At 35.9% G+C, this 25735-nt stretch overlaps 1 protein-coding gene across 5 annotated transcripts in view; it reads right to left on the reverse strand.

Annotated features, from left to right (window-relative positions):
• Window positions 1-25735, reverse strand: part of DNAH5 (dynein axonemal heavy chain 5) — a 147017-nt gene that overhangs the window by 22348 nt on the left and 98934 nt on the right. For 4 of the 5 annotated variants that reach the window (XM_071804482.1, XM_071804481.1, XM_071804479.1 and 1 more), the window contains 18 exons: window positions 24707-24829; window positions 24167-24380; window positions 23318-23541; window positions 21529-21724; window positions 19370-19542; window positions 16351-16481; window positions 14670-14823; window positions 13732-13999; window positions 12904-13135; window positions 11227-11341; window positions 10761-10937; window positions 9208-9411; window positions 7586-7765; window positions 6573-6710; window positions 5840-5975; window positions 4113-4429; window positions 2701-2856; window positions 2038-2220 (listed from right to left, as the gene is read on the reverse strand). In XM_071804482.1, the coding sequence (XP_071660583.1) occupies window positions 2038-2220; window positions 2701-2856; window positions 4113-4429; window positions 5840-5975; window positions 6573-6710; window positions 7586-7765; window positions 9208-9411; window positions 10761-10937; window positions 11227-11341; window positions 12904-13135; window positions 13732-13999; window positions 14670-14823; window positions 16351-16481; window positions 19370-19542; window positions 21529-21724; window positions 23318-23541; window positions 24167-24380; window positions 24707-24829 (3321 nt within the window). The remainder of the gene's footprint in view (window positions 1-2037; window positions 2221-2700; window positions 2857-4112; window positions 4430-5839; window positions 5976-6572; window positions 6711-7585; window positions 7766-9207; window positions 9412-10760; window positions 10938-11226; window positions 11342-12903; window positions 13136-13731; window positions 14000-14669; window positions 14824-16350; window positions 16482-19369; window positions 19543-21528; window positions 21725-23317; window positions 23542-24166; window positions 24381-24706; window positions 24830-25735) is intronic. The other variant, XM_071804480.1, reaches the window with a different exon arrangement.

Below are 25735 nucleotides of genomic sequence, written 5' to 3' on the forward strand. Positions count from 1 at the left end.
ATAGAAACAGAAAGTCAGACTTCACAGAATCTTTAAATTATGTGCTGTAAACCCTCCTTTTCCTCACTGCTTGTCTAAATCTCATTCATTCTAAGGGTAGAACCATAATAGAGACAGTGGAATGGCAAAAATTATATAAAAGTACATGCAAATCTTGAAATAAACTAACTTCAGATAAATAATCTCTTATCTTTTGGGAGCAGAAGTTCCACACACACATTCTAACTCTGGATATTACCAAGCAGTCATACTGCTCAAATCAACTGGCAAACTGTCTCACGGTTAAATAATTCCAACACCTCCATACCAATGGTTACAGGAAGGCAGTAAAAATCCAGACACTTCAAATTCCCAAAGGTGCATAATTAGATACTATAAGAAAAAAAGGGTTTGGGATGGTGGAATATGTCCAAATTGGCTCTTCAGGAAACCTTGACCACAGGGTACAAAAACAGAGGCCACACAAACGGAAAAGCAGTAAGTATATTCTGTGACAGTTCCCCTTCCTGTCAAGTGGTCCACTTTTCATTTATCTGGCAGAACTATCCCCTGAAGGTCACTGACAAAGCGAGTAGTTAGTACACTACTGTTAGAAGCTGGTCTAGAGAGCACAGTATGTCCACCCATAAGACGTTCCCAGTTAGTGGCAAACATACCATAGAACAGTAGAATAATTTTAGTTTGGAAGGAATGTCCAGAAATGAACTGGTACCACCCCCTGCCCAAACCAGATCTAAATTGGTCAGTTTCTCAAAGCCATGTCCAGTTGAGTCTTGAGCCCCCCCAAGAATGAGATTCTACATCTCTGGATAACCTGTTCCTGTTTTTGACTACTCTCAATGTAAATATTTTTTTCCTAATAACTGATCAGAATTTCCCATGTTACAACTTAAATCCACTACTTCTCAGTCTATTGCTTTGCACCTCTGAGAAAAATTAAGTTCCTGTCTTTTCTGTGTCCTACAATCAGGTATACAACCACTGCAATGATCAGAGGAATGTGCTGATAAAATTACTGTCATCCTGAGAAAACGTACTCTGTTGCAGGGCCTGGAAGTGAAGCTAGGCATAAGGCTTTGTAAAAATACACATAACAGCGTGTTTCAGACAGACAGTGATAATTCCATTACATAGTGAGTTGACAAGCTGTCACTGGTTGAAGTGAAGCTGATGGTGCAATGAAGCTGTCTGACAAAATACAAGACTTTATAGAATTAATATGATTTCTCTCATAAGATTCATGGATGATCAGGAATGAAAAGCAACTACTTGACATTAACAAGATGGCTGAGTCCATTAAAGACAAATGTCTTATATGGGAGGGAGATGAGGGAGTAGGACGGAAGGACCACAACAGATGCTACAGTAAGAAAACAAACACATTCCTCTCTAGTGGAGGTAAACTGGAACTATTGCTAAAATCTTAGTAAATACATAGTCAAAGATGCCCAGTGTCTCATTTGTCTTTGACAATGCCTGACCCTATAGTTACAGGGATTAAGTGTCCAATAGTTCAAAATATACCAACCAGCCTCCTTCCAGAACTGCTGATGGCATATTTGTTGGGATTGTCATCCCGAACTTGGACTTCCTCAACTAATACATCTGCAATGTCAAAATAGGTAGTTAGCCTGTTTCCCCTGCAAGGAACTACTTCTGAATCCTTTGCACTGGGTAGTGTTGCCATAAGTTCCACAGCGTGTACACAGAACACTAGGTTTTATTCCACACCATTTTCCTTTACGCAGGCCATTCTCATGAGGTTATAACTCACTGAGGCAGGAAAAAATAAGGTGGGTTCGGTACAGTTGCGACCATAAAGACAAACAGAAACTTCCACTTGAATGATTCCATTTCTTCTGTGCCAGCTTTTAAACCATCATAAATAGGTTATATTAAGAATAATCACAATACAGAGAGCCAGAAAGTTACCCTGTAATATGGGAATAGAAAGTAATAAACTAAAATGAAACTAAAACCTTCTACAGATAGATTCAAGACATATAGCCATGAAAAAGATACAATTAATTATTTTACCTGTTTCTCTGTGAGAATGACTCTGCCTAAAAGTTGATTTTCAAGACCTTTCATGGTCACAGTAAAGTCAATGATGGAGGTTCGAGCACTAATTTCAGGACAGTAATATGGATTTGGCAGTTTTGTGGTAATGTAAAGTCTGAAGCCATTCATAACTTCTACTTCCTTATCACCAATCTTCACCTTAAGAAAAGGTATTAAAAAGTATTGAGACATCAAGAACCAGTACAAACTCTTTCATATATTGCATGCAGAAACGAAGGTTATATTTTTCTTTTCAAAGCCATAAAATTCGGCTTTAAATCATACACCTGATGCAAAGAATTTGTTGAGAATATCTATGGAACACTTTAAATGACTCATTCACAGATTATTTCGATTTTTAAAAATTGTGGTAAGAAAAGGGATAAGGAACTCCATGGGTTAAATATATTAACTATTTGCAATCTTAAACTTATGCTCTGCTTTTTTTTGTGTGTTAGCATTATTCTAATTTAATTGTGAGTTTAATCATCTATGGTCATACACTAGTTAGGAGTTACTTTGTTGAGCATGGAGTTAGGGTGCTATTTCCACTTTTTGGTTTTTGTTTGCTTGGTTTGGATTGGGTTTTTGGTTTTGTTTTTTTTTTTTGTTAGTTTGATTGGTTGGTGGGTTTTTTACCTTATTGGTTGAACCTGTTTTAATTAAGTTTCTTTCCAAAACATTATCAAGTGCTGGGTCAAGTTCTTCTCCAACATCTTCTATCAAAAGAGGTCTTCCCAAAGAAAGGCTGTCTTCTAAGTGATTTCTGAAATACTTGTGATTCAAAGAAGTGATCTAAAAATAGAATCACAGATGCATATATTATGCCCAGTTACTAAGCACTTTATTTCATTTTATTTAAATTACTAACAAAAACAATGATCCTATAGTTAGGCTAGGATTAAGGCAAAGATTGTGACCACAAGAACAGGTAGCATCAGTGTACTGTATTCTCAGATCTCATTGAATGCAAAAATCTGTTTTACAAAAAAGTAGAAGCAAAGCAACACTGAGCACCCAAAGTTTCGGTATTCCATGAGCACAACTAGACCAGAAATTCACAGGAAACTTCTATCACCTCAATTTTATCTTGGATAACATCCCCAAGTCAAACTGCAACAAGACCAATTTGAAGATCAGGGCTGCTTTTTATTTTCCCCTTTGAAAATTAGGGGGCTATATTGAACAAACCATTTAATAGTCTTTGCTTTAAAAAGTAGTCCTCAGTACAACTTTGATTAATTTTCAACATGTACACAAAGAACACTCAGCTTAGTTTGTCTATAACTCCACAGTTAAAGTCTAATAATCATCTCTTAAAATAACTAGCTAGGGTTCTGCACTGTGATAAGAACCAACATGAATTAAAGTAGTTTCCTAGTAATACTCTCAGAGCCACTCTATTATCATACTTCAAACTCCTCTTTATCTTTTTCAGGGATATCTTTTTAAAAGCTCATTTACTGGTGTGATCATAACCATAGCAAGCAAGAACTTTCTCATATTTTCCTCTGTTTACATTGAATTGGTGTATCTTGCCTCAGACTGTATGTTGTTGCAATACTGTCTTCACTGCAGAATATTTAGCACCTGACATCCATGCTAAGACATCATAAATTATCAATAATTTATGATTAAAATACGACAAAAATATTAATATCATGCTGTGCATCTTCATTTTTGAACATATATATGAACCTGTATTAATCACTTATTTACTGGTTTGGGGTTTTTTCTAACGCTTATTGTATTCTGTGAACATGCTTCAGCTGTTATCAGATATTATCCATGCAACCTATTTTCCAACATTTTATGTTTCATTAAAATAAATTCCTTAAACAAATCAAGTCACCGGTACTAATAAGCTTCAAATGTACATTTTCATATCCAGCCAGATATCTCAAATCAACCAAAATACAAGATGTCTTTTATATCCAGACCAGGCATTGTATGTAAAAGGCATTCTCTAAGTATTATTTGAATCACTGAATTGTAATATTTGGTGAGCTAAGAGTTTCTAGAGATTATGAAAGCATCTGCATTCTTATTACCTGAAGTTCATTTCTGCCTTCCTTATTTTTAATCCAAATTTTACCCTGTGCCTGTGGATCGATTAATAAAGGATAACGAGATGCTTTAGTGACAATTATTCCATTCTGTATGGATAAGTCATCATTTGGTAGTCCTTGCAGGTTCCATTCACTGATAGTTGGAGCATCAATCAACATTTCTATGAGATTCAAGTCGTTACCAAAGGGGATTTTCCGGCTTTTCATTTCCTTTCGCCAGTCATTTAATAGCAGACTGCGAAACTCTTGGTTAAAAGGACCAGAATAGGACAGAAAAGCTGTAGCCAAGAGTACATCACCTTAAAGAGAAAAACGAAAAAAAAACACATTACAGGTTTGTTAATTCTGTTCATGAATGAGCTGCTTCCTTGTCTAGTTGTTATATGGTATGGTTGGTAACTGAAGAACACACTTCGACCCATGAAGAAGACAAAACAGCCTTTTACGCAAGGCTCATCATATGGCAAGACAATACTACATTTCAGTAGATGCCATCTTTATCCTTACAATGCAAATGAAGGAAGAGATGGGCATCTGGCAGCCAGCCAAGGTCAACCCAACAAACACACATAACACTATTCCAAACACTAGATGCTGCACAAGCAGGACATGGCAGAATGAAGTTACTCATAAACTTCCAATTTTATAATTTCCTTGCACAATCATAACATCAGGCTTAATTTTATTTTTTTTGTGTTTTAGAAAATAGCCTTTATTTAGTATTACTAATTAAGAACAAATTATTTACGATTATTACTATTACTAATAAAAAAGTGTAACAGACATTATTGAGGTATTAAGTGTGACAAGTTTCAGTCTTTTGATCAACTTCAAAATTGCCCCCCTAAGTTTCATGACACCACAGTTGTGGTTTTTTGTACCTCTGAAGTAAGAATGAAGGATTCAAATTGAAAAAGATGCTGTATTTCTATACTAAATACCAATATTTTTTAGATTTTTTCAAGTTATGTATTAAAAAAAAAAAAGAGTATCTGAGGAAGGTATTCTGTATTTTTAGTAAGTTAATAATACACATACACATATTATACCATATATTATACCAGCAACTAAAATACAATAGTATGTGTTTTTTACAGCATTTCATGGCAGAAGTTGGAGAAGAAACTTCAGACCACAGTAAAGGACAAGATAAATTTTATTTACTTGATCTAACTAATAAATAAATTCTTTATTACAAAGTATTTGAGTTTCCAAATGTATATTTACAAAATAAAAATGAGTTTCTAAGAAACAGAAATTTAATGAACATTAGTCATTCTATTTAAAAATAACAATTTCTACATATAAATATCAGTGTCTGAGTATCGGTCTTCCTCTCATTCATATGTATTCTCAGTTATAGACATTTTTCTGGCACTTGCTAATATATCACTCTCTTTGGACTGCTTCCTGCAAACAGCACTCAAGTTAAAACATCAGTATGCATTGCATGTTATACATACCAAGTAAAAATCCATGCACAGCATACACAGTTACTGATTTTTTTTTAAATATGAACTTTAGTCTCATATTGTATTTTTTCCCTGGCAGTGCTTTAGAAAGAGAATTAATAACAAGTGCCCTCATTTTAGCAACAGGGAAGCTAAGCTACAAAGGACAAGTTTGAAATTTCAAATCTTTTCAGTTTCACTACCCATTACAATTCAAGTGACTAACTTCCAGGTTCAAAGATGTGGACAAAAACTTACCCACTAGCCTCTTGGTTTGCATGGCAAATTCTTTACTCTGCTCTGTCCACCTCTCTTTTTCACCTGCTAAACCACTTATAAGACTTGAGGCAGTTTGCATTTTATGACGGCAACGCTCAGCATCTTCAAGTAAAGTCTAGAGAAAACCATACAGAAAGCAATATGGTTTACAGTCATGTAGCTGATAGGCCAAGAAAGTGTCTACATCTAATTAAATGACTAATTAAACAACATTTTAAAAATAAATTCTCAAATGCTTATATAATCATGCAGAGAAGAAGAGAAAGCGAGATGGAAAAAATGTATCAGGACAAACTATCAACTGCTGTCATGTGATTCAACTTCTAAATATTTTTGTTCTTACTTTTCATGTTGATACACATGTTAAATGATATACAAAATGCCTCATACATATTAACTCTGGGGAATTCTGCCCAGAATTTCAAATACATTATACACAGATAACATACTTTACTGACATTTGAAGCTACAATAGTAGGTCCTAAACAAATAATCCAAATAAAATTGGTTTTGCGGAGGTAGGAGCACAGGTAGTGAGAGAAGATCAGTGGAGAAGGAGAGAGGCGGGATCCAAAGAGGGCATATCCAAATAATATCTCTTATCCTCTGTCCATCAACGTCCTTTCCAATGAATAATCATGAAACTGTGAGAAGGCATTAAGTTTTTTTTAACGTAAGGTTGGCAACTTCTTTCCTGTAAAGAGCAGTTCACCTGTTTTTCTCTCATCGCTTTTTCATACTCTGCCTGCACGATATCTAATTCTTCTTGCTTGGCACCCAGTTCATCTTGAGCTTTCTGTAGATCCAACATAGCAGTAGTTAGGCGATTCTCCTGGATTGCTAAATTAGCCTATGAAGCATACAAATATAAAAGTGTATTCGTACACTCAACATCTCAAGACATTTGCTATAATGTAGTTTGAAGGGTTTTAATGTACTACATTTCAAAATCAAACTGCTCGGTAGATTTCATCATTCATTAACAACTTTTGTTTGGATTTTACAACAAACTTTTCATTGCAGGTAGCTGCAGTTAAGCAGTCAATTAGAAAAACTTCTAGAAATACCAGCCATTCTCCATCTGACAAAAAAGTCAGTTTGATCTGGTCTGTAGAAAAGACTAGTACCACTAGAAGACTATTTGATTTCTCCAAACAATTTGCTTTGTCTAATGACAGATACAACCTCTAACTACAAATCTTGCTTCCCTCTCAGTCATTCCTATTATAAATACAAGATATTCTGTGTTAAAATCATGCTTGACCATGTTCTTCCTGACTTTCACTCTTACCTTTTAACAACTTTCAAGTCTGTTTTTCTCTAAATAACATTGACAAACAGAGGCTCTGTGCAGTCTTATGAGCTGACATCAGGAACATTAAAAGAACCAGATCTCAAGTTTTTTTCCTACTTAATTTTTAATTAAAGCAATTCCAATAGTGAATTAAACTAGATGACACCTGCTTCAACACCATTCAAAAGGGGCCCAGAGGCATGAAACTGCACAATCTCTTTTGTAATTTTGACAACTTACAAGTGGTAGTACATTTGAAATACATTTAGCTGTAGAGTTAGTGTTTTAAAGATAAGAAATTCCTACAGAGGCATGAACCAATTAGTATAAGGCAGCTGACTTTTTCCAGCAGATGACAACCTCAAGTGCACACAGGTGGGAAGGAAAAGGAGCAAGGGTCATTTATGTGCTTCCCACTGATTAACGTTTACCTTTAAAGGTAATACTTCTTTGTTGATGGAATAAAATACAGCCATCGCTTTGGTCCATGAGCAAAGGCCAGCAACATTCCCACATACTCTCTTAGCTGTCTCAATGTTGTAGTCCACCATTTCAAAATAAGGACTCAAAAGTTCTACCACTTCTTCATTAATTGTGTCTTTCGGAAATTGCTGAAAATAAATGCAATATACATGATCTATGTGATATATGCAGACTATATATATATATGTATTTCAGCATGCACAGAACACTATCAAAATCACAACGTTACTTACAAACAGATGATATGAAGTTCTCTGTCTCAAGCATCTTTGAGAGCTTGGCAAAGTCATTCCACTCTGTTCTATATTCTTACAAAATGGACTAAGTTTGCCTTCATTCATAGTCTTTGCTATCTTAGACTATTCATTACCATTACACACAGCTAACTGTTGATACAAAATATCACTGATATCCTGCATGAAATTCCTTTTTTTTTTAGATGGTTAACAGTAACTTTGAAGTTACTGTTCAGTAATTTAACAGGCTTCAAAAGAAAACGAAAAGCTTAGCTCTGGTTCATAAACATGCATTCTACAAGACAGTAATTTCAAAGGGCGAGCTAACTATGTTCTCCTTAAATTACCTGATATGATTAGTGGAAAGTGTTTCAATTTTAAGAATTTATTCTGACCCTCTCTCTTCTACAAATAACAACTCTTCCATTTCTCATTCCCAAAAGCTCTCAGTTTTCTCCCTCAAATCTATTTTGATGGTTAAATATTCTAGGTAAGTTTGGTGTTCTTTAAAGATTTATTTACAAAGTATAACAAAAGTCAATCACTGATGAACTTGAAAAATAACTGCTCCCTAAAGCACAAATAGGTTTATTTATGCACAGGCAACGAAATGTTGAAGCCCTTCAGTAAATTAAAAATCCTTACAAGTAGATGCAATGTGAATACTGCATAAATGGCAACCATAGCACTACCAATTATACGAAGTTGGTCAAGCCTGCCATCTGTGCTTTCCCGCTGGACCAGAGACAGATGAAGTAAACTCCTTGAAATGCACAAATCAGAGATAATAACATCCAGTGGGGCAAGACAAGGTACAGTTCATTCTGAGTAGATTAATCATAATATTATTAATTTAAATTATGGACAGGGATTTATTCATGAGTTACTCTTCCCAGTTCCCTAGACACATGCTATGGAGATGAAAATCCCAAATTAAAAAAAAAATAAAATCTGATTTTGTACATCCTAATAATCAACTATTCTTTTGCAAGCCACTGCTTGCAAGTTGCAATGCTGACAATTAGTGAAAAGTTAGGTACCAGAAAAAAAGATGTTTTCCATCAGCTTTAATGAAACAGATAAGTAATGGCTACTCAAAACAAATGCTTAAAGCTTTGTCAGGGAAAGTAATTTCATTGCCTTACACAGGAGAAACTATAATTGATTTATGACCTGACTTTACCAGAAGGATTTAAATTTATTTCATTATGACATTCTTATATCTATTACATGTCTGATATCCCTTGTGCTTGTTCTCTTATGAATACCAGAGACAGCACTGTTCCTTATCTTCTTAAACTAAAAAACTTTTTAAAAGAAGATTGCACAAGCACCTGTAGGTTCTGTAAGAAGTTCCCTGCTGTCATCAGTTTCAAGGATTCCTGCCATGATGGGATGGTACAGCATTTTTCCTGATCAATTTTCACATTGTTCACTTTTCGCTGGAAGAGCAGCAACACACAGTCCATGATACGCATAATGAGGTGAGGAGGTCGACCCAGTGTGCGGACAGTGGCAATATCTGCAGGTTTTATTGTCTATGAATTCAAAACAAATGATAAAGCAGTTACTGTTTACGTACTATAAGACATAGAGTACTAGCTCACCAATAGTATAAATCTATGGGAGAATTTTTTTTTTTATATCATATTATTTTTGACTGAAAATAATACCTCCAAGAAGCATGAACCTAGAATGACCCTCCAAGCAGGTTTTCAATACTACCTCCTAGCAACTACGAGGAAAGCTCAGCTTAGCCACCTCCACAGTAGCACCAAAAAGCTTAAAACTACCATGCACATTTTTGACAAAACAAAGAGCAAAACAGAAATGTCTTGAAATGTTACATATTTTTTTAAAAATGAAAACCTATTTGACCAGAAACTGAATCTAGAAATGAAGATGCAGTATGTTGATAGAGTTGGGCAGGGAAAAATTTAATGAAATATAACAAGGGAAAGTGTAGAGTCTTGCATCTCGGTAGGAACAACCCCAGGTTCCAGTATAAGTTGGGGAATGACCTATTAGAGAGCAGTGTAGGGGAAAGGGACCTGGGGATCCTGGTGGACAACAGGATGACCATGAGCCAGCACCGTAACCTTGTGGCCAAGAAGACCAGTGGCATGCTGGAGTGTATTAGAAGAGGGGTGGTCAGTAGGTCAAGAGAGGTTTTCCTTCCCCTCTACTCTGCCCTGGTGAGATCACATTTAGAATATTGTGTCCAGTTCTGGGCTCCTCAGTTCAAGAAGGACAGGGAACTGCTGGAGAGAGTCCAGCGCAGAGCAACAAAGATGATTAAGGGAGTGGAGCATCACCCTTATGAGGAAAGGTTGAGAGAACTGGGTCTCTTTAGCTTGGACAAGAGGAGACTGAGGGGTGACCTCATTAATGTTTACAAACATATAAAGAGTGGGTATCACGAGGATGGAGCCAGGCTCTTCTCAGTGACAACCTGTGGTAGCACAAGGGATAATGGGTTCAAACTGGAATACAAGAGGTTCCACTTAAACATGTGAAGCAACTTCTTCACAGTGAGGATAACAGAACACTGGAACAGGCTGCCCAGGGAGGTTGTGGAGTCTCCTTCTCTGGAGACATTCAAAACCTGCCTGGACACATTCCTGTGTAGCCTCATCTAAGTGTTCCTGCTCTGGCGGGGGGATTGGACTAGATGATCTTTCGAGGTCCCTTCCAATCCCTAATATTCTGTTATTCTGTGGAAAAAGAAAAACAAAACTGAGCCTAAAAAGCCTCAAAATATGTGTACTTCTTTTAACACATTTTCTGTCAACTGATGAGTTATGTGATGCACCTGCAATCTTATATTTGTTTTCAAAGTCTGTCTTCTCAGCAGCAAAATAATGTGGTATGTGGTCCAAGTACTAACCTGTAAGGCTGCTTCTGCCTCTTCCAAAGCAGGCTTAGCAGCTTCCAACTTCTCTTCAGCAATGGCTTTGTCAATTGAGATACTGTCTACAATAGCTTGAGCTTTATCTTTCACTTTTTGAACGTCACCTTTCACCTTCTCAGCAGCCTGTGCTTTTACAGTAACTTCTTTCAATACCTAGAATGTGGGAAAAAAGAAAAAAAAAAAAAAAAACACATGCCAAATGTTAAAGAAAATACCAAGCTGGCAGAATGTATTCATTTTTGTTGTAAAATTCCATCTATTGAATTCCAGAACCAGAAAATTCAAACAAGAGTACTTTCATCACTGTTATAACTTTCCAAAATCCCTTTTTTCCCAGGTCTTGATGTCCTTTTACTTTATTAATATTTTCAAAATAGAAGAAATAAAAAGATTAAAAAAAAAAATAAATCAAGCAACAATACACTTTGAAGGCTATACATACCATGTCAGCTTTTTCGTTGGCAATTTGAAGTTCCTTTTCTTTCACCTCCAGCTCTCTGCTTAGAGCTGCCACTGACTCAGAGGCTTCTTTCAATTTTTCCAGTCCAGTATTCACTCTGGAGTTAACAAACAAAATAAAAAGCATGTAATTCCCTGTGTAATTTACACTCCACTTTTGAAATTATTCCGACAGCAGAAGGAATCACATCTATTAGAATGAACACCAGCTAAGATGTTTTACACCAAAAATAAAACATGTACAGGAACTTTCACATACTTGTCTGATGTATTAGGGATCAAGAAAGCCAACAATAAAGAATTACATGAAGAGACTGAAATTTTACTCACTTCTAAATCAAATGCTATGCCTTTACAATTGCATAAAAATCCTACATGTTGGCTCCAGATCTGTCACTGTCCCTGTTGAGCTCCGATCTGATAATCAAACGACTTACCTCTATACAGCAGAAAGCATTTTCTGATCACTAAAATCCTGAGAAATACTTCAAATCACTATTTCTTGTTTGAAAAGTATAATGAACAGACTAAGAAAATCAAAATATTGAAATCAAGGTCAACCAAAAGAGAGTAACAGAAATATAGCCTTGAGATACTACTTTTCGCATTCAGTATTAAAATGCCCCTTCAGCAGTACTTTTTGTCTATCAAAAAGTAAGTCCTCACTTGGGACTTTTCAAAAAAGTTTAAGTGGCCTCTCCAGAGGCTGCTATTGCAAAAACTAAGCAGTACTTGGACAGTTAAGCAAATACAGAAGAACATATAAAAAATAATACCTGCCAAAGCAACTCAGGTTAAGTGAAACAAATTGACATGCATGAAGTAATCTGGTACATTTCAGGAGTCAGAAGGTAAAAACCACAATTAGACCTTTCTGTTTTACAAGACTTTACCTGTAACATAACTGCAGATTTCTAACTCAATTTGGCTTTGAAGCCAAAGAATATTTCAAAGTGAAATAAACTAGTTTGGGTCTTTCTTAAAGGCTTTCAGATTTTTGTGACAATCTTTTAAAATCAAGAAGACAGTTTTTCTTAAGGGTGATACCAATTACTGCACTAAATGCTAATTTTACATTCTATTTGAGTATTTCTGACATGAAGACAAATTTCCAAATAGACTTCATTAGCTTAATAAAGCATCTGGAAAGGAGTATGAACATAACAAGACCATTTTAATGATCTAGGAGCAAAAAGCTCAGCAGCTGATATTAGGTCCTATGATCACAAAATCAAAAATGCCAAGGGTGTTTCTACATGTTCATATCAGAAGGATACAACTGTTTAGCAAGAAAACAAAAGTTGGTCTCTGGTAAATTAAATGTGAATATATTATGAGATTACATGTAATTGTTTTCCTTTACTCATTAAATACACATGGGAATCATTTATATTCACCTTTTTCCCCACCACCTTGCTTTTTCCTACATCACTACCATTTCTCCCCCTCCAAAAAATACATAGTCTTTAACTTATACACCAAGAGCAACTTTAATATTTGATCATGTTACACCTTTACAAAGTTTTAAGAAATTTAAAAATAAAATAAAATACAATACAATACAATTTTACTGTGCAATTGAAGTGAAGCAGATCAGAACATGGAAAAGAACCTGGGAAAGAAAACTACAAGAAAGACAGTAGTAAATGAGGCATTTTACCTGTTTGCTAAAGTCTGTACTTCAGCATGCTTTTCTTTGTATGTGATTTTATATCCCTGAATAAAGGACAGGTAGGATTTGGGAGTCACATGTGTAGAACGTCTGTATCTTTGAAAGTAATCAGAACACTTCTCTGCCACTCCATCCTGGAACAAGCCCATACACTGCACAATTTCCCTCTTTGTATCAGCAGTGCAGTCCATATCAAATGAGGACAGGAAATGTTCAGATACTTAGGAAAGAAAGAAAACATAAATGTAAACAAATATTCAGGAGAAACTCCTAGCTTATTAACCAGGCAATATTGAACAACATCAGCATGTCTTCTACCTGGCTTTCACGCCGCTTCTGAAACCCCAGCCTTCTTTACTCTTCACCATCAGATTCTTAACATTATACCATGCTTCTCAATAAAAAACTATAGCCAAGGACCTGGTATTCTTTCACCTCCAAAGCGTGCAACTGTTTTTTCCCTCTAAACCTAACTGCTAGCTACGAGGAACTGGGTAATCACAGCCTTTCTCTGTATGCCTGATCACAGGCACAGTCACGAATAGTCGCTTTCTTTAGTAGTATTTTGTCATCTTTACTAATGTCTCTAAGCCATCTTCAATGGGTATTTTTCTTCAAACAGTGTTTAAAGACTTTCTTCTGTTAAAAACAACAGTTTAATACAGTAAGCTTTAAAGAAGAAAACATCTATATCAAATTTTAGAACCTAGTAAGTTCTTTTTTGCCAATGTGCTGGCAAAATTTGAAGCAGTTACAACAACCTCATTACCACCAATCAGATAATTAAATATCTGCAAAGACAAAACCCACACCTACCTGCCACTAGAGCATCCTTAGGCCATCGGCTGAACCAATCTATAGTGCACCCAGAAATGAGAGCAGGGAACTTCAGGGCCCTATTTCGGAATTTTTCACCTACTGGTGAAAAGCAAAGAACCACATGAAGGTTCTGACGAACTCTGGTCATGAAGTAGTCATATAGAACCTCTCTAGTTGGAGATTTACGTGGATGTTCTTTTTTGAAAGTAGATATGAGGTCACTGATGATCTCGTCTATTTCATCACGTGTAAATAAGTTTGACACCTTGGAGAAAAAGGAAGATTTTTTCATACTTTAAGAGATGATAAAAAGTAGAGTATATAGCACAAGGTTCATTTAATGCATAGCATTGCAGGAAAAGACATACATTTCAGACACTGAAGTTATTACGACCTACTCCACATATTTAAATTAGAACTTTTACTAAATTGCTTCCATTAACCACACTGAAGTCTAACATGCTGTAAAAGTAAAACCATTCTCCCATTTGAAAAAACAAAAACAAACAAACAAAAAAAAAAGAAAAACAACACAGAGTAAAAGCCATCCCATTCATTCTGGACATAAATTTACCATACAAAAACTAATTCTACACTAATATCTAATTTAACAGACAGTTTTGTTAAACTTCAGTTATGTTCCCCAAGTCTCAGGCTATTCCTCATGCCCCTGACAGATTGTCAACACATTTAAAAGGCTATGACTTAGATAATTTCTCTATATTGAATGATGATGCTCACTCTTAATTTTACAATAATAAAGCAGTATAATGGATTGTTTCCATTTCATACTGTAATGATAAAAAGCACTGGAGTTTTAGTTTGTGAAAGTGTATCCATTGACACACAAAAAATATTCAAATAAATTTGGTTATTTTATTTCAGTATTATAAAACTTAAAAAGAAAAAAAAGATATAATGAGAAGGAATCTTACCTCTCCTGATGATAAAACATTGTTCAGGTACTCTAAGAAAGACTCATCTTTGATCTCGTTGTCTGTAAAAAGAAAACAGATGCCTATGCCTTGCAGTCCTGCTGTTCTGTACAAGGATTTCAGATCTTCCATCAAGTTCAAATTGTTGTACGATCTACAAAAAAAAAAATAAATAAACAAAAAAAAAAAGTAACTTTAAGAAACAATCTCTTGGTATTCAAGGCAAAAAATTGCCAAAGTCCAAGAATTTTCTTCTAGTTTAGGAGGAAAAACAAAGTTCATTTCAAAGTCTGACATTAAATACCTAATTTGTACTTTTTACTGCTCTCTTTTCACTTCCCATATCAATTAAAAAAAAAAAAAAAAGAAGTCTTATCATGCTATTTATTTATCTTTTGCTAGAAAAAGTGAAAAGACAGAGAGATGTTGTCTCACAGGATTTTGTCATGTGCTAGATGCAAGAACATCAAGCAGATCACACTTCTACACTTGCTTGCTGACAAACTTGAAGGACTCCAAGGGGTTTGTAAGGCAGGATTATGTTTTATCAGAATCTTTGATGCTTTTTTCCTAAAATCACGTTTATTCAAATCCTTACTCAGTCCATTCTTCATGACAGTTTCTCTAATTCATCTGGTGTGCACACGAAGTTTACAAGCCTTCAGGTATAAAGCAAGTATAAGGGTTCCCAGGATCTTTTCTGGACTCTTTTTTTTTTTTTTTTTTTTAGCCATGGGCTTTATATAGGTTTTCTTATGGTCCTCAGGTGTCAGGGAAACTTCAAGTGGGAAGTTGCACACTATTTTCCTATTTTCCTAATTCAATATTTCACCCTCTAGTGGTTTCGTAATTCTTCGTGAATGATATCCAGCAATTTGTTACTGCTTGTTTTGTCAACTACACTATAATCTCTCCTGAAGTCATTCCTATTTCAGATAGGTCCTCTGATGAGATCCTCACCAAGACGTATTCCCACATGTGAGTCTACAATTTCTTCTGCAGCCAACACAGCTGCAAAAGAATTAAAATTATTTAGCTTCAATGACATCTTATTTAAGTGCTAAAAATATTTCCTGATCACAATTTCTCCTGCAGATGTTTTGGGAGGCACTCATACCAAAATACTTAGAGAAGGATTCATAATTTTTTTTTTGTATCTTTTGTGAGTTATTCCAAAAGAAACCACATTAGGTTGAAGGATATGAAATAAGGCAAGATACACTTGGAAAAGTCTGTCAAAATACTGATATACATAAGGCCTACCAAACTAATGGGCCGGGATGATGATTACACCTCCTCACACAGGCATTATTTCAAATACAAGATAAACTCCTAAAGGCATTATGGATAGTTACTACCTACAAATACATTCAGTACAACTTGATATACTATGTGAAGACAGAGTAAAGATAATTTGACATTGCCAATATTCCTTCTCATTCTGTGATACACAAAAAAGAGTTTACTACTCCCAATATGGAAAAAGCTCTGGCTTATTGTAGAAAATCAAGTACATTTACTAAGTCTCAACGGATTTTCATGTCTTTCCAGTCTATGCAACAGCGCTCAGCCTATGTTAAGCTTATTCTTTCTCCCACTGCAGAGACTGGAAGACTGTTTTATTAATAGGAAGAGTTCAAACAAAAAGCACTTATTTACTTAAATTTTAATTAATGCTCACCTTGTTAACGTTATCTGGAACGTATCATAGCCAGCTATGAAAGATGCCAACCTTGTCAAGCTCTGCTTTCCTGAGCCACCAACTCCAACTAAAAGGGCATTTCCACGGGGAGTCCGAATCACCCGAGAAATCTGTATAAGATCAGAGTTATTTATTGCTACAATGTGTAAGAGTTATACACCCAAAAATCCTATGTTATTGTAGTAAAAAAAGTTATATTACAAATGCAGAACAAACAAGAATTTTAAGGTTTAATTAAGGAATTCTATATTACTATTAACATCTTCTATAAACATTTGCACTTTGCAATATTTTCGTTAAACTTTCCAATATTATAGCAACCACTTGATTCCATTGCTGCAAACTTTTAATTATCAGTAGAAATGCAACTCACGCTTTGACAAAGCACAAGTGGATCTCAGCTGTGATTTGTTAGTGAAGTGCTATAATAACATGGCAGATTATTAAAACTAGGAAGGAAATAATAATTTCCCCAATATCATACTCTCTGGACAACTTCAGTAAAAGTCATCTCTCCAGGCCCCTTAATTGTGACCAGAAAGACAAGTTGTCCAAAGTGCGTTAAATTCAGGACAGTCTCCAGTATTCTGTGCATCGGGTAATAATACTGGCTTTATAATCAAACTTTTTAAGCTTCTTGTTTACTTTCTTATAAAAATGCACAGTCTAAGTATGAATATTTGGTCCCAGTGAAAGATCTCCCAGACAAATTTTCCTTTCTTGCTCATTTAATTATTTATTTTTTAAAGCAAAAGCCAGTAGTTACCTACTACTACACATTTCCCTTCAATTCAGGACAGTGCAATGTAAATAGACCTTTTGCAATTCAGAGCAAATAAAAATTCCAGCACTGTGAACTGCATGCAGCACCTGTCTCTTCATCCACAGCCAAAAAAACAATGCCAAGAAATCTAGAAACAGGCAGAAGGTGTTACCTGATGCTGAGAAAACATGCCTTTAAGCACAGGAGAGAACCTAGTTCTGCACCCCATCAGTTGCATATGAACAGATACTCTTGGCACACAGAAGAGCCTACATTAATTTCCAGAACAGCATGGAGCCACTTGTCTCTCAAAGGCAAGGTAATAATAAGCAGCTGGCTAGCAGCTGGTCTCCTCTGCACAAGCAGTGACCCAGAGTATTGGTTCCTTTTCTCTTTATTATCTTGAATATCCTACTGATGCTCCTAGAATTCCATCATGCCGATAAGCAGCCTACAATACCTATTTACTTGCCTTTCCTCTAACATACTTTTTTTAAAGTTATTAAAAATAGTCATGTCAATTTCCTGCAGTTTTAAGCCAATGCATTTTTATGTATTGCATGCAATGTACTTTCTGGTTTTCATAGGTTAAAGATTCAGAAGCAAAGATAAAGTATGAAAGTTTCCTCTAATCATACTTAGTATTTAGCCAGAGAAAGAAAAATAGATTTGCACACCACCCTTGGAATGTTACTAATCACTTATGGCAACTAGATCTTTTCCAGGCAGAGGCACAGAAGCTGTGAATTGGAAGCTTTGTTCTCTGTTTAAGATATTCCTCAGCTTTAACTCATTGAAGTCATACTATATCATCTCAGATTAGGCATTACCTGAACTGTGCTTACCTAGCTTTCTCTTAGAATCTGTCTCAAGTCCAACTAATACATAAAGCTCAGATATACTCAGCTGTAAACGCTGCTTTCAAGAATATGGGATCAGAGAAGCACTATACATTTTATCCAAGTGAAAGTTAAGGTAAGGTTTCAGGTATTTATCATCTAGCTACCCAAAGAAGAGATCCCTGATGAGAAGCGGCTCTTCAGTGGAAAGGAATGAAAAACAAAAATTTGCTTGATCCTGAATTAATATAGATATTTTTTTTTACTAGAAATAAACCAGAAGCTTGTGTGATTATAACAATTGTCCTAAAGAAATCCATAGCAGAACATTATCCATTTTGCAGAGAAGACCTTAAAAGTAAGGGACTAATTCTGTGAAATGACAAGAAACCACCCCAAAATTTTGAAAACTGTGGATGCAAAGTGTTTGTAAATTATTATTAAATTTCTATTGTTTTGGTATTTATTGTATTATTTATTAGGACAGTACAATCCAATATGCAGTTCTTAATAATTTATGAGAAGAAATACAGATAATCTCACTGTGCAACTGAGAAACAATTGGGGATTTAGTGGGCATTTTTGTTTCGGGTTTGTTGGGTGTTTTTTTGGTTGGAGGGTGGGGGGACTGTTTGTTTTTTAAATGCTTCTCCTTTGTATAAAGCCTATTCTGAGTGGACAATTATATTGAAATGTGCTGTGCTAAAAATTATGGTGAGCTTCAATCCATATTCAAATTAATTTTAAAAGACATGAGCATACTGTGGATCTACAAAGGAAATTTGTACTGTTTATTCCTTCTCTGTTGTGCCTACTCCTTCATAAGCAAGCAATGATGTCCTAACCTGAATTTCATTTTACTCATGACCAAGAAAGCAGGGCTCTCAGAAGAATAAACAAGAAGAAAGGCTGAAATAGAGTTAGAATACCTTGTTTACCCAAAAATAAGACAGGGTCTTATACAATTTTTGCTCCAAATGATGCTTACTTCTTTACATGCATAGCTGCCTGGACACTATTTAAATTGACCTTTTTTATGAACCGTAACCAGGGCTTATTTTTGGAGCAGGGCTTATATTTCTAGCATCCTCAAAAATCCTGAAAAATCATGCTAGGGCTTATTTTTGGGGCTTGTCTTATTTTCAAGGAAACAGGATAGTTAAGACCATGATCCCACCAGACATAAAATACATATACAAAAGAACAGTTTCATTTGGTGAATTTTCAGAAACGTGGAGTTTTAATATCTAGTCACAGAGTGATAAACAAAATATTTGCTAGCAATAAATTACCTGCTTCAGCTTTAGAAGTAATTTATTTTGATTAATGCATACCTCCATTTATAGGTGCTGAGGGCAAATGAACAACAACAATAGGCAATCCAGTAAGAATATACCTTGACCAAATGAATCATAGCATCCTCAAAGAAAACCATGTCCATTCCAGTACCATGAACGTTCTCATTGTACCTTTGCAAAAACATATTTAAACGATTCCGTAGCTGATGAAAGGAGTGAATTGGCTCATAGATTTTCGGCATATCTAAATTGACTTCATCTGATTTTTCACCTAAAACAAAAAACAAGTAACAAAACCTCAGCAGTTTAAATGACTGACAAAGGAGAAGATTGGAGAAGATTGTTCTGGGACATATTGAAAAACATCGTAATGATAACAGTCATTGGTCCCAGCCAGCACAGGTTCATGAGGGAAAGTCCTGCTTAACAAATTTAACTTCTGTCTATGACAAGGTTACCCACCTAGCTGACCAAGGGAAGCCTGACATTGTGATCTTTTTGGATTTCAGTAAAGCCTTTGATACTGTCTTTCACAGCATCCTCCTGGACAAGATGTCCAGCATATAGCTGGATAAACACACAATACAGTGGGTGAGCAATTGGCTGACGAGTCAGGCTCAAAGGGTTCTAGTGAGTGGGGTTATTTTGGGCTGGCAACCAATCACTAGCGAGGTTCCACAGGGATCCATCTTAAGGCCATCACTCTTCAATGTCTTCATAAATGACTTAGACTCAGGACTTGAGGGAATGCTAAGTTCACCTGTGACACAAAATTGGGAGGAGTTGTTGATACTCTCAAGGGTAGAGAGGCCCTGCAGAGGGGTCTGGACAAATTGGAGAACTGGGCAATCAACAACCACATGAAGTTTAACAAGGGCAAGTACTGGATTTTGCACATGGGACATGGTAACCCTGGCCGTACATACAGACTGGGGAATGAGATGCTGGAAAACATCTCAGCATAGATGTATCTGGAGGTTCTGGTCAATGGCAAGTTGAATATGAGCCAACAGTGTGCCCTGGCAGCCAAGAGGGCAAACCATGTCCTGGGGTGCACCAAGCACAGCATTGCCACCCAGGCAATGGAGGCTACTAGAAATTGTCCAGAAGAGAGCTACAAAGCTGGTGAAGGGTTTGGAGAAGACGCCATATGAGCAGCGACTAAAGTCACTGGGTTTGTTCAGCCTGGAGAGAAGGAGACTAAGGTCAGACCTCAGCATGGCTACAGCTTCCTCACAAGTGGAGGAGGAGCGGCAGGCACCGATCTCTTCTCTCTGGTGACCAACGACAGAACCTGAGGGAATGGCAGGAAGATGTGCCAAGGGAGGTTTAGGTTGGATATTAGGAAAAGGTTCTTCATGCAGAGGATGGTGGAGCACTGGAACAGGCTCCCCAGGGAGGCAGTCATGGCCCCAAGCCTGACAATACTCAAGAAGCAATTGGACAACACCCTCAGACACATGGTGTGAACTCTGGAGCTGGCATATGCAGGAACAGGACTTGGACTCAGTGATCCTTGTGGGTCCCTTCCAACTCAGGAGATTCTATGATTCTATGATTACAGTGGTGTGAACACAGATAATTGAATCATCCAATGGCTTAAATAATGACCTTCCCCAAAGCCCAAAGAACTGGTTTCTGTTCTTTTGCATCATCTAGCAAATATTCCCAGATCATTCACCAAGGTCAGCGACACATTGTTTTTATTTAAAGGACACAAATTTGTTGTTATAATCCATACAGATAATTCAAGAGATTTTACTAGCATTCAGGAGATTTTGAAATACTATTCATTTGTTCCAAAATCATATACTGGGTGTTTCCTAAGGATCAGTGGATCAGCCCAGAGACACTATTCTTTTACCAGATTTCTAGGGGATGCTAGTTAGGATGCTGTCCTTTACCTAGTATTGCAATCCCATCACTTCGAGTTGTTCATACTACACTTTTTTCATCATTTTAGAATGATACAGACTAATGGTCAATATTTGGCAGTTTTGTCTGTCATATTGATGGAAATGGAAGCAAGACTTTTCTATACAGATAACCTGGATATAAATGTGGACTTAAAAATCCCATGAATATAAAGCTATGCCACAGTTTGTAACACAGACTACCTTCAAAGTCAGTGGACTGAACAGCCACCTTTAATGCAGAAACTTACTGTGCATTTTTAAGACGCCTTTCTATTAGCATTTTTAATCATATCCTCATACCCTATTCTTGCCACCTCCCAGTTATTAGAGTTCATTTTTACCAGTTTTTTCAGGTGTATCCCTTAAGAAGTCAACAAAGAATGCATCAATTTCAGGATCCAGCAAAACTTTTGTTTCTCCAAATTCCTCTTCAACGAGTTTTGCCACAGCTGCGTTAAACCAATTTCCATCTTCTGAAGTTGTGAAACGATCAGCAATAACACACTTACATTCATGTTTCCACAGTTTTATCAATACCTATTTTAAAAAAATAAATAAAACATTTCAGTCAGATTAGGCTTGCCATGCTTTTATTTATTTATTTTAAAATCATGTTAACACTAAAAATAATTTTGAGGTTTCTTCAGGAGAGTTACCTTGATCTTCTCATTCTGCCCAACAGCATTTTAAGTTTACATTCAGTTAACTGTGTAAGCAGCCTTAACCCAGTATTCTAAACCAGAGCATATTTAACAAATGAGCATTTTACTAGGGAAATAATTAGGGCTAGGGAAGTCCTAAAACCATATCCATACCTGTTAACACATGTTTATACCATAATAAACAACTCTTTTAACTGGTCATTAAGTAGAAAGTGGGTGGAATTAATAGCATCATGGCTGAATAATTTCATGCCAAACACAGATGTCACTCCCAATACTGTATCCAAAGTAGTTAGAGGAAAAAAAAAAAAAACACTAAAGTATAAGTGTGTATATTGTCACTTCCCTAAATTCAATATACCTTTAAAGTCCTTCGGTTTGGTCATAGGATGCAGAAGAAAAACCTGCCAGGTTCTTAATACTAGAAACAGTGGGTGTAATCCTACACTATTACTATACAGTAATTAAAAAAAAAAAAAAAGAAAAAAAGAAAGTACTCCTTGAAAACCTATTATTTGAGCCTACATCGCTTCATACAAATGGCACATACTATGTCAAGTCCAAGAACTAATATGCAAACTTTTACAATCAGATTTTGAGCAATTATTTGTTATACTGCAAAAGATATTAATTGGCAATATATATACATAAAATTATCTTAGTGCTGTTTTAGCTTAAGAAATTAAAATCAGTTCTAAAATTTAAAATTTAAATGTAGCAGAATTCAGAAGCTCATTCAACAAGCAGGAAAGTACATTAAACATGAAGTTATTATATAACCCAAATGTATAACAAATTCTCCAAGATTACCATAAAGATTGCTTTTCCAGCACTTAATGTTTCAGTGCTCTAAACACTAAATGGCTTTTCCTTAAAATAATTAAAATAGAAATGGCACATAAAGTATTGAGCTCTTCTGGAAGAAAGGTGCATTATGGAAAAAAAAAAAAAAAAAAAAAACCCAAACAAAACAAATCACTATGACTCATTACTACTTCTTCCTTTTAAGCCATAAGCCAGAAAAATGTTGGGTAGATGTTAGTCAGTGACTGAAAGCTGCAAGACGCATGCGGAGAGAGGATAACAGCTTATTTTTTTAATCAATGTATATGCATTTTGATTGGGTTAAAATAAGTTCATTCATTCTCATATATTTCTTTGATTGCTACTTTCAAACAAACTACCATTTGTCAGTAATAGAACTGACAGTAGATAGAAGCAAACTCTCTTCCATCAAAAGAAGTATTTTTTGTTATAGATATGAAACAAAATTGTCATTTCTGTTGTCACTGTAAAATTTGGACTAAAGCATCGTTGCCTCAAAAAAAACAACACTGAAAAACTTTTTTAATCAGAAGTTATAGTTTTTCTAAAGCAAACTCAAATGCTAAGAAGTTAGACTGTTCATCCTCTTTGCTACACTAATTAGACACAAATTATAACAAAGCCACTGATGTGCTGCACTTACCTTTGGTTCATTGATCACTTCTGAAGTACTGTTCAGCATTCCTTGCCAAATCCTTGAGAGGTCTCGAAGGTTGAAGACATAATGGAACTTGGCTGGTGTGGGCAACATTTTTAGCTTGGTAATCTGCCACAGCCTGCGAGTCAGTGGAACTAATTTGGCTACTGTTTTCTTCACATCTTCTGAAAATCCTCGCTCACTACAGTAGTGCCCTTCTCCAATTACACCTGTGGGAAGAAAAAAAAAAAAAAAAAAGCAGCTAAAAGAAAGATTTCTCTAAGATATACTAGCATAGCATCAGGAGCTATAGTCTTCCTAATTTCTTTTTTTAAATCCCCAAAACCTCTCCTAATTTGTTGAAATGGCTCTCCGGTCTTTATTTAAATCATGGTTTAACTGGTTTTAACACCATTCTGCCACTGGATTTAGCTCTTAATTAACTGTCCATTAAAAATGTTCTTTTGTCTGCCAAAATATCTTCCACCACCTTTGAATAGCTAATGTATTCTCTGAGACTAACATGATCTTGTCTTTTGTGAAAGTCTAGTCATTAGTCACTCATTCTCAGCATTAGTAGCACCTTAATAACTCTCTAGTACTGTCACTAAAACTAGGAATGCTAGGAATGGCCTTCATGCCATTCTTTCTAATGCTTAGCATAGCAATAGATGAAGAAATTTAGACTGATGAAGTTGCAAATCGGGAGTGATTACTGAAGGGAAAGGTGCTGGTAATCAAACCAGAGGGGAATTAAGCCTCAATCTTAAGCATATTGTTTACAAATAGAAGGATAAATAACAATCAACCACAATTTTCAAAAACAGGAGGGACACAAAGCTGATTTCCCTTTACCAAAAATTTTGTCAATTGAAGAATTAGAAGGCAGAGTACAGTTGAACACAGAAAATTGTCTCTTGAGCCTCTGTGGAATGTCATTGCGACCTCCTCCAGGGTGGATCATGGCAGCCAAAAATTGAATGTCCACAATGTTGGTAAATTCACCGGGCTTTTCCAGGTTATATAGTCCATTCTGTTCCATCAGCTGCCTAACTATCTCATTAGTGACCTGTAAAACAACCAGATGATATATAACAGAATACTATACACACAAATAAATGAAATACAAAACATATTTATGTACTTGAAAGATCTAATGAAGAGTATACCATTATTTTCTCCCCCAAACCCCTGCTTCTTACTTTCAGGAGAAAAATGCACTGCTAATCATAAGCATATTTAGATTGTCCTTCTCATCGGTAATATCTATGGACAAAAATCCAGGAAGGAAGGACAGAGGGAGGGAGAAAGGAAAGAGGGAAGAAGGGAGGGAGAGGGAGGGGAAGGGAGGGGGAAATAGTATCTTTTGCCTTCTTTTCACTTTTACAAACTAACCTGATCTCCCCATTCATTTATTATGGGCATATTCACATCATCAATGAAGACTGTCATCTTTTTGCCTGCAGGAGGACCATAAGTTGTACCCATGCGCTTTTCCACATAACTTTCTATTGTACGCTGTTAAAAAGCAATTATTAGCATAGTTACAAAAAGCACTTCCTTTCATACATGATTCAATCATTTAAACATCTTGATGGTTTTGTGACACAGAATTTTACTAAGGAAGGTTTAGACAACACATCTGCCAGAGGCCATTGCACTAGTTCAACTAGAATGTCTGAAATTTCATGGTATACAGCATTAGATTGGTATCAGAATGTTTAGTGTAGACAGCTGTGCCTAGAAGTTTCATAATTTTGAAACCTTTTCAAATTTTTCTTTCATTTTATTCATTCAGCAGCAAAACTGAAGGCTACAAGCATTAAAGATTAAACTGATAATCTGCCAGATCTGAATGATGTAATTATTGAAGACCTTTCCAGCAGACATCAACATACTTTGTAAAAGCGTACAGTGATAATTAAATTCACACATATACCTACATAGACTTGATGAAATAACTTTGCTTAATAGTAGACTTACCACTACTTTTCTTCACATCATCTTTCCATTGCACTGTACTTCTTAAGGTCCAGTTATTATTTATTCTACACCAAGTGAAAGCCCACTTAACCATGGATAGTTATTCTTTAGTGCATATCTAAACACCATAGAACCACAGATTGCTTTGCCTTGGAAAGAACATTAAAGATCATCTAGTTACAACCCACCTGCCTTGGGCAAAGACACCTTCCACTAGACCAGGTTGCTCAAAGCCCCATACAACCTGGTCTGAAACAGTTCCAGGCATGAGACAACCACAACTTCTCTGGGAAAGGACTCACCACCAGTGACTTCCAGTGACTCACCATCCTCATTGTGAAGAATTTTATGCTTATATCTAATCTAACTCTACCATCTTTCAGTTTGAAGCCATTTCCCCTTTTTCTGTCACTACATGCCCTTGTAAAAAGTCCCTCTCCA

This window comes from Patagioenas fasciata, chromosome 2 (genome assembly GCF_037038585.1).
Source record: "Patagioenas fasciata isolate bPatFas1 chromosome 2, bPatFas1.hap1, whole genome shotgun sequence".
Taxonomy (NCBI): Eukaryota; Metazoa; Chordata; class Aves; order Columbiformes; family Columbidae; genus Patagioenas; species Patagioenas fasciata.